Below are 13,393 nucleotides of genomic sequence, written 5' to 3'. Positions count from 1 at the left end.
AGTTAAGGAACACTACTTTTAAAGAATTCCACATATCTTTTCATTTGTCTATCCGACAGATGTTTCTTTTAGATTGTATATTATAAATATATTTTAATTTATTATTCCAGGAACATCAGGAAGGAAAAGAGGGCGTGGACCCTCAGCAAAACTAGGTGGTGTTTCTGTTAATGCTAAGAGTTTATTGGCCTGTGAAAAGGAATTAGAACCTCTAGATATTGAAATTCCATTAGACCCAAATGAGAGAAACAAATGGGTTCTTGACGTTCGGTAAACTATTTATTAATTATTATTACAATTAAAAAAAAAAATAATATTTACATCTTATTGACCAGGTTCTTCTTCCATTGCTTGTCAGCTTCTTCCTCTTTTTGCTGGAAAATCAGCCATCTAGATTTGAATAAAGCATTCCCCTTCTGTCCAGACTCTATTGTCTTCTCAGATCTAAGGGTTCTTGCTACGCCTTTTATCATTAACAGTTCCCTGATAGCCTTCTGAACTCCTTGATATATCTTATTCACCATAGTCCTGCTACATCAGCCCTTATTGGACCAACTAAATACTTTTTTGAATACAGGACAATCTCAGTAATTTGAACTTTGTTTGTCTAAATACTCCAATAATCCAAACTGGCAAAAAAACAAAAAGAAAAACAGGGGAAGGTTGGGTGGAAAGCCGAATACTATACCTATTTTGTGAAATGTTTTGTACGGAAAAAAAAATCTTTGAAGATAAAACCACAGACAATGTTGAAAATATAACCCACCACCAGGAGATTACTACTTTGATTAAAAATATCACCCCTGATCCTTTTTTGAATGTCTTGTTATTGCTTGGATTGAAGGATGAGAATAAATTCATGTTTAAAACAGATGTCAAAGTCGTAAGGATTACTCCTGACATCTCCAATGTTTTTACTCTTACTTTTAGATCAGCTACTATCGATAGATCAATAAGAACTGCTAGAGCAGAGGTTATGTATTTTTTACTACTAGGCTCCTAATTACAAATGTTTATTGTTCTGAAATGTTGAATCCTAGAAAAAATAATGTTTGTTATTAATATTAATCACTATTATATTGCATAGTCAAATTAATATATCATGTAACAATTAATGAATTTTCAATTATTTGTTTACTAGGGTGAAACCAGCAAATTTTGATTGTGATTGGGATGTTAATGATGACAGTGCCTTACTACGTGGAGTTTATCAGTATGGTATGGGTTCTTGGGAAGCTATAAAAATGGATCCATCTATTGGAATTAGTGACAAAATTCTTTCTAATAATGGATCAAAACCTCAGACAAAACATCTGGCTTCTAGAGCTGAATATCTGCTCAAAGTTTTAAGAAAAAGTATTGATCAACGTCAAGGATCAACTGTATGTACATTTAAAGAATTAAATTATTCATTATTTTGTTGTAGAATTAAGTATTGATATATTATGTACCAAATTAATGGGAAAGATCTTTCATGTTCTGAGAACTTAGTTTATATTTTTCATTTTAATTTTTACTAATCTATGTCACCTCAGATTTATGTTAAAAAATTTTCAACTGAAGGTCACAGTCAAGTTAAATTTTAATAGTCTATTTTATCACTGTTTCTTTAAGGTGAATATATGTATACAAATCATTTTATTAACAGGAAGATTTTAAAATGTTATTTTTGTGAATTTTTGCAATAGTTCTTACTAAGCTTTTACATTGTGAGTTATTTTTGTGTACTTATTTACTATCCATTTATTCTTGAATAGATAGTAACTAAGAATTCATTCATTCATTTGAATTATAAATTTTATTTGAAATGTGCCTCATTGCCTTCTCTTCCTGTTAAGCACCAAAAATGTTAAGGGTGTTCTTAGATTCCTCAAATCTCTTCAGTAAATATTAATTAACTCATTTCTTCCCAGAGATAAGTTTATGCATCAGTAATGCTTATGCTAATTGGTGTACTAGTTTGAGATTTTTTTTTATAATATCTTGTTCAAATTAATTTCTCTTGATCGTTTAAGTAGCTTTTTTCAAAAAAGTGTACTAAGGACAGAAGGACTCTCACCTATCTGCTTCGAATATCATGAATAATAAATTTAGTACTTAATTGTATTATTTTTAGTTATTGTTTATATTCTTGAAATTATGTAAGAAATTAGAATTATTTTTGTGCTAAATGTCTTTTTATGTTTGAACCCTTACCTGCCCACTGGTCCTGATTCAAATTAAGCATTATTCCAACAAAAAAGGCAATAATTCTCAAAGTTGCCTAACGTATATTTTTGGTATCAATTAACTTTAAAAAAAATAGAAAACTTCCAAAAAAAATCATACTCTTTCTATCCTTGGGCTGCTATGGATTAAGTACTAACCGTGTTTCATCAATTTCTGGATAGAAACTGTCTGTAAGAATTTATTTTTCACATTTTGCCTTCCATGTGATTTGTTGCTATAAATTTCTATTGTAGACTTAAGAACCTATAAGAGATTATGCTTCATTTGAAGTAAATTTCTCGTCTCATTTCAGCTTCCAAAGAACTTGCTAGTTAAGCATGCTAACTTCTCTTTCCTCCTCTTGTAAAGTAGTTAGTTTCTTTTACAATTATTTATTTGTAACATTTTTTGCACAAAATTAATTTTTGTTTCTTTACTTAATCTTTGCTCAGTTCTAGTCAATAACGTAATACTAATAGATTTAAGGTTGATATATCTGGTATTCTATTAGGTAAAAACCAAAAGGCAAAGGAAGCGAGATGTTAAAGCAACCTCGAGAGAAATAATTGAAGATAAAGATGACAGTTCAGGAGGAGAACTACCTGCAGAAACTGCATCTACCCCAAGTCAAGATTCTTTTAATCATAAAGATATAAAAGTTGAAGAGAATGATGAAGAAAAAAAGAAAGGAAAGAAAAAAGATGTACAAAAAAAGAAAAAAAAGAATGAATCTGGCCCAATGCATTTTACTGCTAACAGTGAGCCTAGAGCACTTGATGTATTAGGTGACCTAGAACCATCTATTTTCAATGAGGTAAGCAAATTTAAGGTCATTTTTGCATTTAATTTACAATAAATACAAATTACATTCATAAATATTAAAACTTAGTATTCATGGGGTTTCACTGGTGTCTCCTGTGTTTAGCTTATTCAGCCCTGTGATTAAGAACAAGTAAGAGCCATGGTTGCTGATGCCAAGTTTGTTATCAATTGAAAGATAAAAGGTCTTGCTTGGTAGTTGTCTGTAAGTTGGTTCATTCATCTGTTGAGCTCTTGTCTTTTAGTATCATGTGAGGAAAGGATTTCCATTTTTTAGTTAAATATGTTAGTGAATAGCATAGGTCGTTGTATCTGCTTAGAACAGTTAATGTCATATGCTGTTACTACAGTTCTTAAAGTTTAATTTGGATATGTGGATGTTATGGACTCTCTTGGTTTTTAAGAAATACTAGGATATGCAAAAATATTATCATAATACTGTATATTCACATATTTTTGCGAGGATCATGAGCAGCAAACATATTGATCTGTTTGATGACTTATTGCATGGTTTAACATTTGTGTTGTAAGTATTTCTACAACAGAGGGAAATAGGTTATGCATGGGATGCAATTGTACACATAAAGATTGTAATTAGTTTTTGTGATAGCTCTCATAGAACATGCTTGTAAGGTCAAATCCAGAAAATTTTGGGGTTCTTAACTGCAATGAAGTGTTTAGCACGAGGAATAGATGAATTTTCAACTGAAGGTCACAGTCAAGTTAAATTTTATTAGTCTATTTTATCACTGTTTCTTTAAGGTGAATATATATATACAAATCATTTTTATTAACAGGAAGATTTTAAAATGTTATTTTTGTAACAGTTCTTACCAAGCTTTTACATTATGAGTTATTTTTGTGTACTTACTTACTATCCATTTATTCTTGAATAGATAGTAACTAAGAATTCATTCATTCATTTGAATTATAAATTTTATTTGAAATGTGCTAAGGCAATAAGTTGCCTTCTCTTCCTGTTAAGCACCAAAAATGTTAAGGGTATTAAATATTAATTAACTCATTTCTTCCCAGAGATAAGTTTATGCATTAGTAATGCTTATGCAAGCTTTGCCGTCATCTTTAGTGACACTGCTGTGATTCACAGACATTAAGTCAATATGTGAATTTACCTTCATACTAATTTTCTTGGAGTAAATGTCTGATCCACAAATTTCTTAGAAGTTTCTCATATAAATTTTCAGGAATTTTACTGGCAAAACTTTGAGATTTTTATGTATATCTCTTTGAGATGTACTTAATGTGGAATAGATAGCCAAAACATTTTCCATCATGTAATAGTAAACTTCAGAGTTTTAGTTTTGATGAGTTTATGACAAACCTCCACTGGCCTGGACTACAAGTGACATTGAAGAAATTTGTTAAACTCTATTATTATAAAGAATCAAAGTCTTGTATTAATTTTATTAATTCCTTTCTCTTGGATCCAATACCAAGAGAATGAAACTGGTTTGTCAAAAGATTTTTTGTTTTCACTATTGACCCTTGCATTTGGGTAGTATCTTTTCTCAGATTTAGGTCAAGAGTTAATAAATCATCGAGTTCATTTTGATTGAATAATTTGGTTACAGAATTTTCTGGTTTATAATCATCCATATTATTGCATCAATTTTCTGACTTACTATCCTGTGGCACATCTTCAAGAATGAGAAGTGGAGTTAGATAGTGAGAAATTCAGTTTGTGTAGTCGATTGTAAGGCTAAAAGAAATGTTTAGATATTGCATATCCTGCTAACTAAAATATAAAAATAACGAGTATTAACATGATTTTATAGTTACCTCTGAACCATTAGAATTTCGAATGACCTAATTTTTTCTCAATCTTAGTCCATTGTCACTCACAGGCATATTTTGTGCGGTGCCCAGCTTTTTCCTTAGTCACTAACCCTTTGATGTAATATGAACTCTAAACATTTCTCACAAAAGTTTTAATGTCCTGTCTCCTCAGAAATTATGCAACTACTAGAAATATAACAAGGTTTAGGTTATTCAAACAGGAATTTATTTCTAAAGAAACTACATTTGACAGGACAAATTGAACCTTACAGTATTATTGCATGTCAACCACAAGCTGGTTATAGAGTGTGGCCCAGTAATCCCTTTTCTCAAAACAGTGTTTTCTTCCCTACCAATTATAAGTATTGTTTATATAGATACAAAATATGATTTCTTTTGACTAGAAAAAAAAGCTACAGTGATGGAAGAAAAAAATAAAATTTTCAGCATGAAATCGCCCATAAAACTGGAACATGTAAAATTATAGAAACAGAATATCATATGGTGTTATAAATCAGCACTCTTTATAATTTTAAGAAGAAACTCTAGGAAACTGTTTGTTTCATTATGAAATAATATGTTAACTATGAAAAAGTAATGAAATAATAGTTTTTCAGTTGGGTTATTTTGACTTAAAATTATCAGGGATAATTCATTGCTTATGAAATAGGAAACTTTATTTTATAATTTATGAAATAGGAAACTTTATTCTATTATTTATGAAATAGGAAACTATTCTATAATTTATGAAATAGGAAACTTTATGTTTACAGCCTGGTTGTAGGAACATTTTTAATTTTGTTACTGAGGGTACTCCTTTCTAAAACTTGGATACAGTACAGATTGATGATCCAGAGGCACCTAAAAAGTTCTCTAGTACTAATTTCAACTAATGATTTGAAATACCTTTGATCTTGGAAATAACTGAGAAATCATTGTTTATATTGTGAACAACTACTTAAGTAATTACTTTATTTTGTTCCTCATAATTGTTTCACAATCTTAGTCCTGTATCACTCGCAGACATTAATTAAAACTATAGTATTTTCTGGATGTAATTAAATTTTTTTGCCCAGAAAACATTCATAAGAAAATTATCATTTTTTTTTCTAGCTTGGATATTATTGGTTGTAATTGACTGTTGATCTAATTTTTATTAATAATTTTATACCACAAAATAAGTTACTCGCATTATATACCCAAAAGATGGTCCAGAAAGAATCAGTATATAATTTATGTTGGAAATCTACAAATTCCGTAACCCATCCTTAATTCTTTACTGCTTAAGCTAGTTTTCTAGTTATTTAATGATTTTATTGAGTCCCATTTTTATTTATTTCAGTCATTGTTGAATTTGGGATAAACCAGTATGATGTAATATGCTTATTCATTTAATTTTTTTTTTCTTTTTGTAGTGCAAAGAGAAGATGAGGCCTGTGAAAAAAGCTCTAAAAGCATTGGACAACCCTGATCAGAGTCTAGGTCCTCAGGAACAAGTAAATCATACCCGTCAGTGTTTGGTTCAGATTGGTGATCAAATTAATAAATGCTTAATGGAGTACAAAGATTCTGATACTATTAAACAATGGAGGAGGTATGTGTAATATTTTTGTTATTCTTTCTTAATCAGTATTCATGTGGTGTTGTAGGACTAAATATTAAGTAATTTTGAGGTCATTGGATGTTTTATAGTTTCTGTTCCTGAGATAATTTTTTTTTAATAGTCACTTTTATTAATTTCTATGTACATATCAATTATACCAATCAATTATAAGGCTATAATTGATGCATGGCTCATGTTAAGGTGCAAACACCTTATGCATGATGCAGTGAGCTGATTTGAATTTTATTTTTTACATATTATGGTTTTAGACAGTAGGAAAATGAAAACAAAATAAATAAATCCACACAATAATAAGCATAGGAATTAAATAGCCAATATAGTAAATAAACATAATTAAATAATTTATATAAACATAAGGCGAGCAAATAAACATTAAATATACCTGATCAAATAATAAAATATATACAATAAAGAAATTGTCAGAAGTTTAGGAACAATGATCATGTATTGTTTATTAGTATATGTTTGGTACGTCTTTGGGTGTATCTTTTTAGTGATGCTTTGTTGTTGTCTCCTATTTTTTGTGTTAACTGGTTGTCGAATATAGGAGTAAAAGAGAAAACATTTTGTCACTATGTTTAACATTCAATTTCCTGTGTTATATTTAAATGTTAAATTGGGCAGAGAAAATGCAGGAGCTTTGTGGAAGACCAGCTGAAAGGAACTGGAAGTGATAGTTTTATTTATTGTGATGAAGAAGGATCTAATTCCAGATGATGGTTTTATTCAATTCACATTTGAATAGTGAATCTATTTAGTATAAAAGAAAAATTGAGTTTAGCATTTGTTGCTAATTAAATAAACAAATAAAGTAAATCCATAATAAATTAAGTAATTTAGCAGTTTTATTTTAGTTTTAACATTTAGTTGAAAATGATGAAAACTAATTTATTGTTTGATATTATGTCATGATTTACCATGATTAGTGATTTAATAGAGGAGACTTTACACTATAATTTTTCTTTAATTCTTCATTTTGTTACCAATTTTTTTCTTTATATTGTTCATTTGATTTTTTAGAAATTAATTTAATTATGATAATACGATTATGTTGGTTTCAGCAATTTGTGGTACTTTGTTTCTAAATTTACGGAATATGATCCCAAGAAGTTGTATAAATTATACAAGCATGCTATTAAGAACAAAAAAATTAAACCTGAGAAGGAAGAAAAAGAAAAGGAGGTAAGAAAATACTGCTTATAAATTAAGCCTGTTAGTTATTATTTAATGTTATAATATTGTTGTATTTTTAGGTTATAAAACCTGAAGGAAATGGTGTTAATAAGAAGCGAAAGTTAGAAGAAGAGGAGAAAGAAACCACTACTTCTATTAAAAAACCGCCCTCGAGTGGAAATCGGTAAGGTTCAATCTATGTTAGTTGAGTTATTGAAATTATTCTTACATTAACTTAGCCTATGTTGTATTTTGCCTTCTTTTATGTTTATCTATTTTATCTTACTAGATACATCTACTTTGACAATTAATTGAGAACATTATTCATTTGATTGGCTAACAGTTTAGGCAATTATTTGTTTATTGAGCTGTTAAAATTATTGTTATATTTTAATATTTACAAAAATATTAATTCATAAAATTTCTCTCAAAAATTTATTAATAGACAAGTTTGGACAAATGTTATTATTTCTCAAAGTATTACTGTTTCAAATCTCAGCCCTCAGAATCTAAAATTTTATCAGTATGTTTAAACAAAAGGTATGTTGGTATTACCCTTGTATCCTCACCCTTTTAATTTCTTACTTTAATCGTACTTCTTTATATAATTCTTTTAAATTTACTTTAGCAATGATTTATTATATCTATTCAACATCTCAATTTATTTATTAATATAAGTCTCTTGCTATATTTAAGGAAGTAATGATTTTTATTTATTCTGGGATGAGTCCCTTAAGAATAATAGTACAGACAATAATAATTGGGCTTTATAACTCAGAGTAGAAAGAAAAATATTATATAAATATCAACAAACAACTTTATTAAATTATAAAAATAAAATCATATTACATAAAAAATGTAACTTCTCATTGTAATAAATTTAAAAAAAAAGTTCTAACAGTAAAGAATAAAATATGTTAACGTCCATCTTTACATATTTTATTAACAAATAATTAATAAGAACATGCATTCACTGTACAATAATTGATAAAATAATAGTTCAAATCAATGTATATAAAATTAAAATAAAATATTTAGTCCGTTTTCAAATTTTGGTTGAAAAAAATATAAATTTTATTTCTTTAGAGTCTGGATGAATAAGAAGTGAAGTGATAGAGGGGTGTAATTGATTGCAATTGATTGAATAGGGATGTAATTCTTTTGAGAGGAAAATCTGATAATCAAAGATCTGTCAAAAGCCACCGTTCAGTGGGCCTTTGTTTATAAATTTCGAGTGTGAATGGAGGATTTTAATTGGAGGAACCTGGAGGTGTTTGATGGATGGTAGGATTGGATAACTTCATAGAGGAAGGATGATAGGAAATACTTTTACTGAAATATTTTTTATTTAAATTTTAGTTTAAATGGCTTAGATTATTAATGTTAAAGTTTTTGTAATTATGTTTATGATGCATGTTTAAGTGAACTTGATGGATGAATAAAAGAAAGTTGAGTTTTGAAAATTTGTTTTTGTAATTATAAAAAATAACATTATGTATTTTAAATGGTTCTGTCAGTAATCAGTAATAAATCGTTATACTCAAATATAATGGTCTGGTAGAGTTATATAAGTTTGGTACAGTATGACTGGTGTTATTTATTTAAATTTTTAAAAATCTTATGCGACTATTATTGGATCTGTAGTAACTCTTTACACTCCACTGTTGCACTACTGCTTTTCTTACTTGATAAATTTTGTTTTAACTGATGCATATGATTATTTTCTATAGACTTGAATTTAGAGTTATTAGTGTACTGTATGAGGTCTCTAGGCTGGTTTGTAAGGGTTAAAGTTAAGGGTGTTTGAAAGATAATTTAGGGTTGGGTAGGATTAAGTTAACAAATTTAACAGAAATAGTGTAATTCGATAGTTTTGTACTACTTTTTGTTTTTATTTTAACGACCATCGTGACTGTCCATCTTCTGTGTATTAAAACTTTTTTGTTAACTGTTTGATGTTTACCAATGCTTCATCTAACCTTTTAGAACAAAAACAGAACACCACAAGGTAAGGTCATGTTGATGGGAAGACAGATACTAGTACTATGATAATGCCATTGAGTGTTTTTTAATTTCTATGATCCTTACCTTTCTCTGTTTTAGAAACTCTGAAGAAGATAAGAAAAGCAATGAAAATGACAAGAAAAATAAACCTGCTGATACCAGTTCTGCCCCAAGATTGACTCCTGATATAAATCATGGAAATTCTAATGACAGGTGGACACATCAGCAAAGGTATTTAAAAATATTGTTAAAAATGTTTACTGAATGAATAATATGTTTTATTGCTTTCAAATGTAATTATAGGAATTAATATTTTTGTTAGTGTTTAAATTTTAGACATTCCATCTAGAGTTACTTGAAGAGTTCAAAATTTATAAAACAAATCATACACTTATTGATAACTCACCAATAATAATTAAAAATTTGCTAATTAGCCATTTCTGTCAGTTATATAAATTTGGTTTTAGATTTTTAGTTTTAATTTGTTAAGAAAGAGTTCCAGGTTTTTAAAATTAAAAAGACTACATTATTTAATTGTTTAAATGAATAAAATGTTATACATTTTAATCTCAAAACATTTTTGTTCTATTTATAAGTCCGACGTTTAGGCCAATTGGGCCATCCTCAGGGACAATCTTAATACAATTTTGGAACTAAATCATTTAAAAAAATAACTTCATGCTGGCTATTCTGCCCTGGTCAATCCAAGAAATTACCCTAATTAGTAAATTTTTACATTACATTAAAAGTTAATGTTATTTATCACAGTCACCTTCTTTGTTAAAATTTTATCACAACAATCTTATTATCTTTAGTTTTTTCTCTTTGATATTTCAACAGCCCATTTGATTGAAAAATATAATTGTAGGTATATTGAGAATAATTATACTCTCTATACTATATAGCACTTAAATATGAAAAAGAAATCAAAGAATTTGTTGAATATAAAAGAATCAGTGATGTTTGTAATCTCAGTTTTGTTTTGATTTTGAAACTCAGTTGTACTTAATGGGTCCTTTCGACACTTTATTTTCTTTAATATGAACTGTTATAAATTTCAGGTTTCCATCAGGAGATGTAAAAAGGGAAAGAGAAAGGTTTGATCAGTACCAAAGGAACTGTTTTCGTGATCGTGATCGTAACAGTAGATCAGATAGTAGAAGGTATTATTTCTTTGGTTAACGATTGTGTTTGAAATTTGTTATTTTAATAATTGTGCTTGAAAATCCCACTATTACTTTATAAGATAGCTTGTTAAATAAAATTTAGATATTGATAGAACTTAAAAATAAATCAAAACCAACACATTTAATGATCGGCGTTTTGCAGATATTTATCAATTTTAAATATTTTACAATAACTACTTTATTTTTATTTGTACCTATAAATAATTTAATGTTTATTGAATGTGAAAAGTCAAAAGAACTTAAAATAATTCTTGGTTAAACTTTTAAACTCAAAAATTGCTATATGGTGTTGCATTATATATTTAGTTTCAGTTAAACGTTTGCGAGCACAAAGACTGATATTTTATTGTGTTCGGTTATGATCTACCCGATCACCTGACATCGAAATAATAGCTGACTTAGGCTGTAACTTATATGCTTTTATATATACAAAAATTCATATTGAATAGTTCATTATTTATGAACTATTCAATGGGAATTGTTGTTTATTCCTCTGTTGGTAGTCAAATAAATTATCAAGAAACCAAAGTATACTTTTCATGGTCATTGTCATTTCACCAATTTTTAATTTAACTATTGTGAATTCCTATGTTTTTCAAATTTCTACATAAAATAGAAAGAATTTAATTTTCTACATAAAATAGAAAGAACCCCTGCTAACCAACCATAGGTTTGTGTTTAACCAAGTGTACATATTTAGGGAGGAAATATTAACGGAAATGTTAAACAAGTCTGTTTTGTGATAAATGTACAGATTATATCACACATTTGAAAACATGAAAGGGTGAAGTATATAAAATGCAAAAATTAACGATGACAGTAATTTATTTTTTTTAATTGATATTTTCTTTTTTTTTTTTTACATTTACAGAATTTATCATTAGAAATCTATCTACTTCATTTTCTCTATTCTATTTTTTTCTTACTGGGTCAGTTAATACTTGGCTGTTTTAACAGATGTTATACTGTATGCCCAAATATTTACTCACGTGTGGATTGGTCAAAACTACTTTAGTGCATGGTGCCCTGTTTTGGGCATTAAGCATTTTATTTGTTCAAACGTGTTTTCAACTAACTTATTGTCCAGTGAGCAAAACTTATTTCTTTAACTGAAGTATTTTTTGAAAAGAGGCTTATATTTTTCTAAATTTAATAAACGTAGCTTAATTTGCTGGAGGCAATGTTGGTTCACTTGATAACATTGCATGAGGAGAGAATTGGCCAAATACCTTTTTATTAACCAGTCTACTATCTCCGTACAGAAAAGATTCACTGAGGGGCTGGCTACCAAACACGCGGCAGCGGCCAATTTATTTAATTACATGTTCCAAGAAACCAGTTTTCTACTGCCAACAAGGTGAAAAATTAATTTCAGGAGTCTAAGGAGTCCGTATTTCTCTGATGGTAATTACAAGAAGGTTGAATGAAATTGGTACAAATGCCAGAATACCTGCATTGTGTCCACTTCTCATTAGACCATATAAATATAAAGATGATACTATGCTACTCCATGATAATACGATGGATGCCTCACACTAATCACATATTGTTCAATTGCTTTAATGGAGCTGAAATTAGGGTTGTGTTTTTCACCAGGAAGTAAGTCCTGAACCTAATGGGACCGTCAGGCTCTCATGAAGACTCTCCAAGAACTCAGGATACTCCTAAGAGAAGACAATATACCCTGAGAATCTAAAAAATTTAATTTGTTTTAATACCTTAGTAACTAAATAAAGTTACCAGAGCTAGAGGACTCATAAAGTACTGTTAGTGAACTGCATTGACATTTAACTTTTATTTTGATATAAAAATCAAAATTTTATTTTATTTTTTCATTATTTACTATCCCTTTTTCTCCTTCTTTTAGTAGGCTAATATTCTTTGCTTGTGATAATCCCAAAATAAAATATTTTACTCAACATTTCAAAATGACTTTTCATGTAAATTGCAAGTGATGCTTTACTTTTGACCAGTAGTTTATAACACATAGTGCTGTTTGTTTACTGTTATCCAGTAATGAATACTTCAGAGAGTTAACAATTTGTTTGTTGCTCATATTTCAGTTCCATACAATGTTTCTGTTTGCTTTGGTTGTTGAGCTGATAAAAGTTTTCAGAAACTGCCATGGTTAATTTATTTTAAACCAATGAGTTTTTTTTTTTTAAAGTACTTACATATCGTTTATGACTCTTTAATTTGTTTTTGAATGCTATATGTATGTATTTATTCTTTCAGAGATAAATATGATAGATTTCGAGGTGGTCCTGGTGGAAATTACAGTGGAGGTCCTTATCCACCTCCATATGGCTATGAAGGTTCTGGCCATGTTTATCCGAGAGATAGATACCCTCCTCCTTCTGGTGGATTTCATGATTGGAGGAGAGATGGGAAAGATTACAGAAGAGATAGGTATCCGCATTCCACAAACTCATAATTATTTTTGTATCCATAGATTTGTTTGTTATATTTTTTTTACTTTTTACGCTCTTGTACACTTTTATTTTCACTTTATTATTATAGTTTAATGTACAAAAACTTCTGATATTTATTTATAATACTTAATTTTCATAATATCGGACCA

The 13,393-nt window shown here is 28.7% G+C and overlaps 1 protein-coding gene across 1 annotated transcript in view; it reads left to right on the top strand.

The window, feature by feature from the left end:
* Window positions 1–13,393, top strand: part of Chd1 (chromodomain-helicase-DNA-binding protein 1) — a 41,144-nt gene extending 27,751 nt beyond the window's left edge. The window contains exons 21-29 of the mRNA XM_014434033.2: window positions 111–270; window positions 1,142–1,382; window positions 2,720–3,022; window positions 6,240–6,418; window positions 7,510–7,630; window positions 7,702–7,805; window positions 9,725–9,856; window positions 10,687–10,788; window positions 13,048–13,393. Of these exons, the coding sequence (XP_014289519.1) occupies window positions 111–270; window positions 1,142–1,382; window positions 2,720–3,022; window positions 6,240–6,418; window positions 7,510–7,630; window positions 7,702–7,805; window positions 9,725–9,856; window positions 10,687–10,788; window positions 13,048–13,246 (1,541 nt within the window). The 3' untranslated portion in view covers window positions 13,247–13,393. The remainder of the gene's footprint in view (window positions 1–110; window positions 271–1,141; window positions 1,383–2,719; window positions 3,023–6,239; window positions 6,419–7,509; window positions 7,631–7,701; window positions 7,806–9,724; window positions 9,857–10,686; window positions 10,789–13,047) is intronic.

Source organism: Halyomorpha halys, unplaced genomic scaffold (assembly GCF_000696795.3).
Source record: "Halyomorpha halys isolate HHAL.00 unplaced genomic scaffold, Hhal_1.1 Scaffold1288.1, whole genome shotgun sequence".
Lineage (NCBI taxonomy): Eukaryota > Metazoa > Arthropoda > Insecta > Hemiptera > Pentatomidae > Halyomorpha > Halyomorpha halys.
Note: the sequence above shows the minus strand (reverse complement) of the source record. Positions and strands in the feature narration are given on the sequence as shown.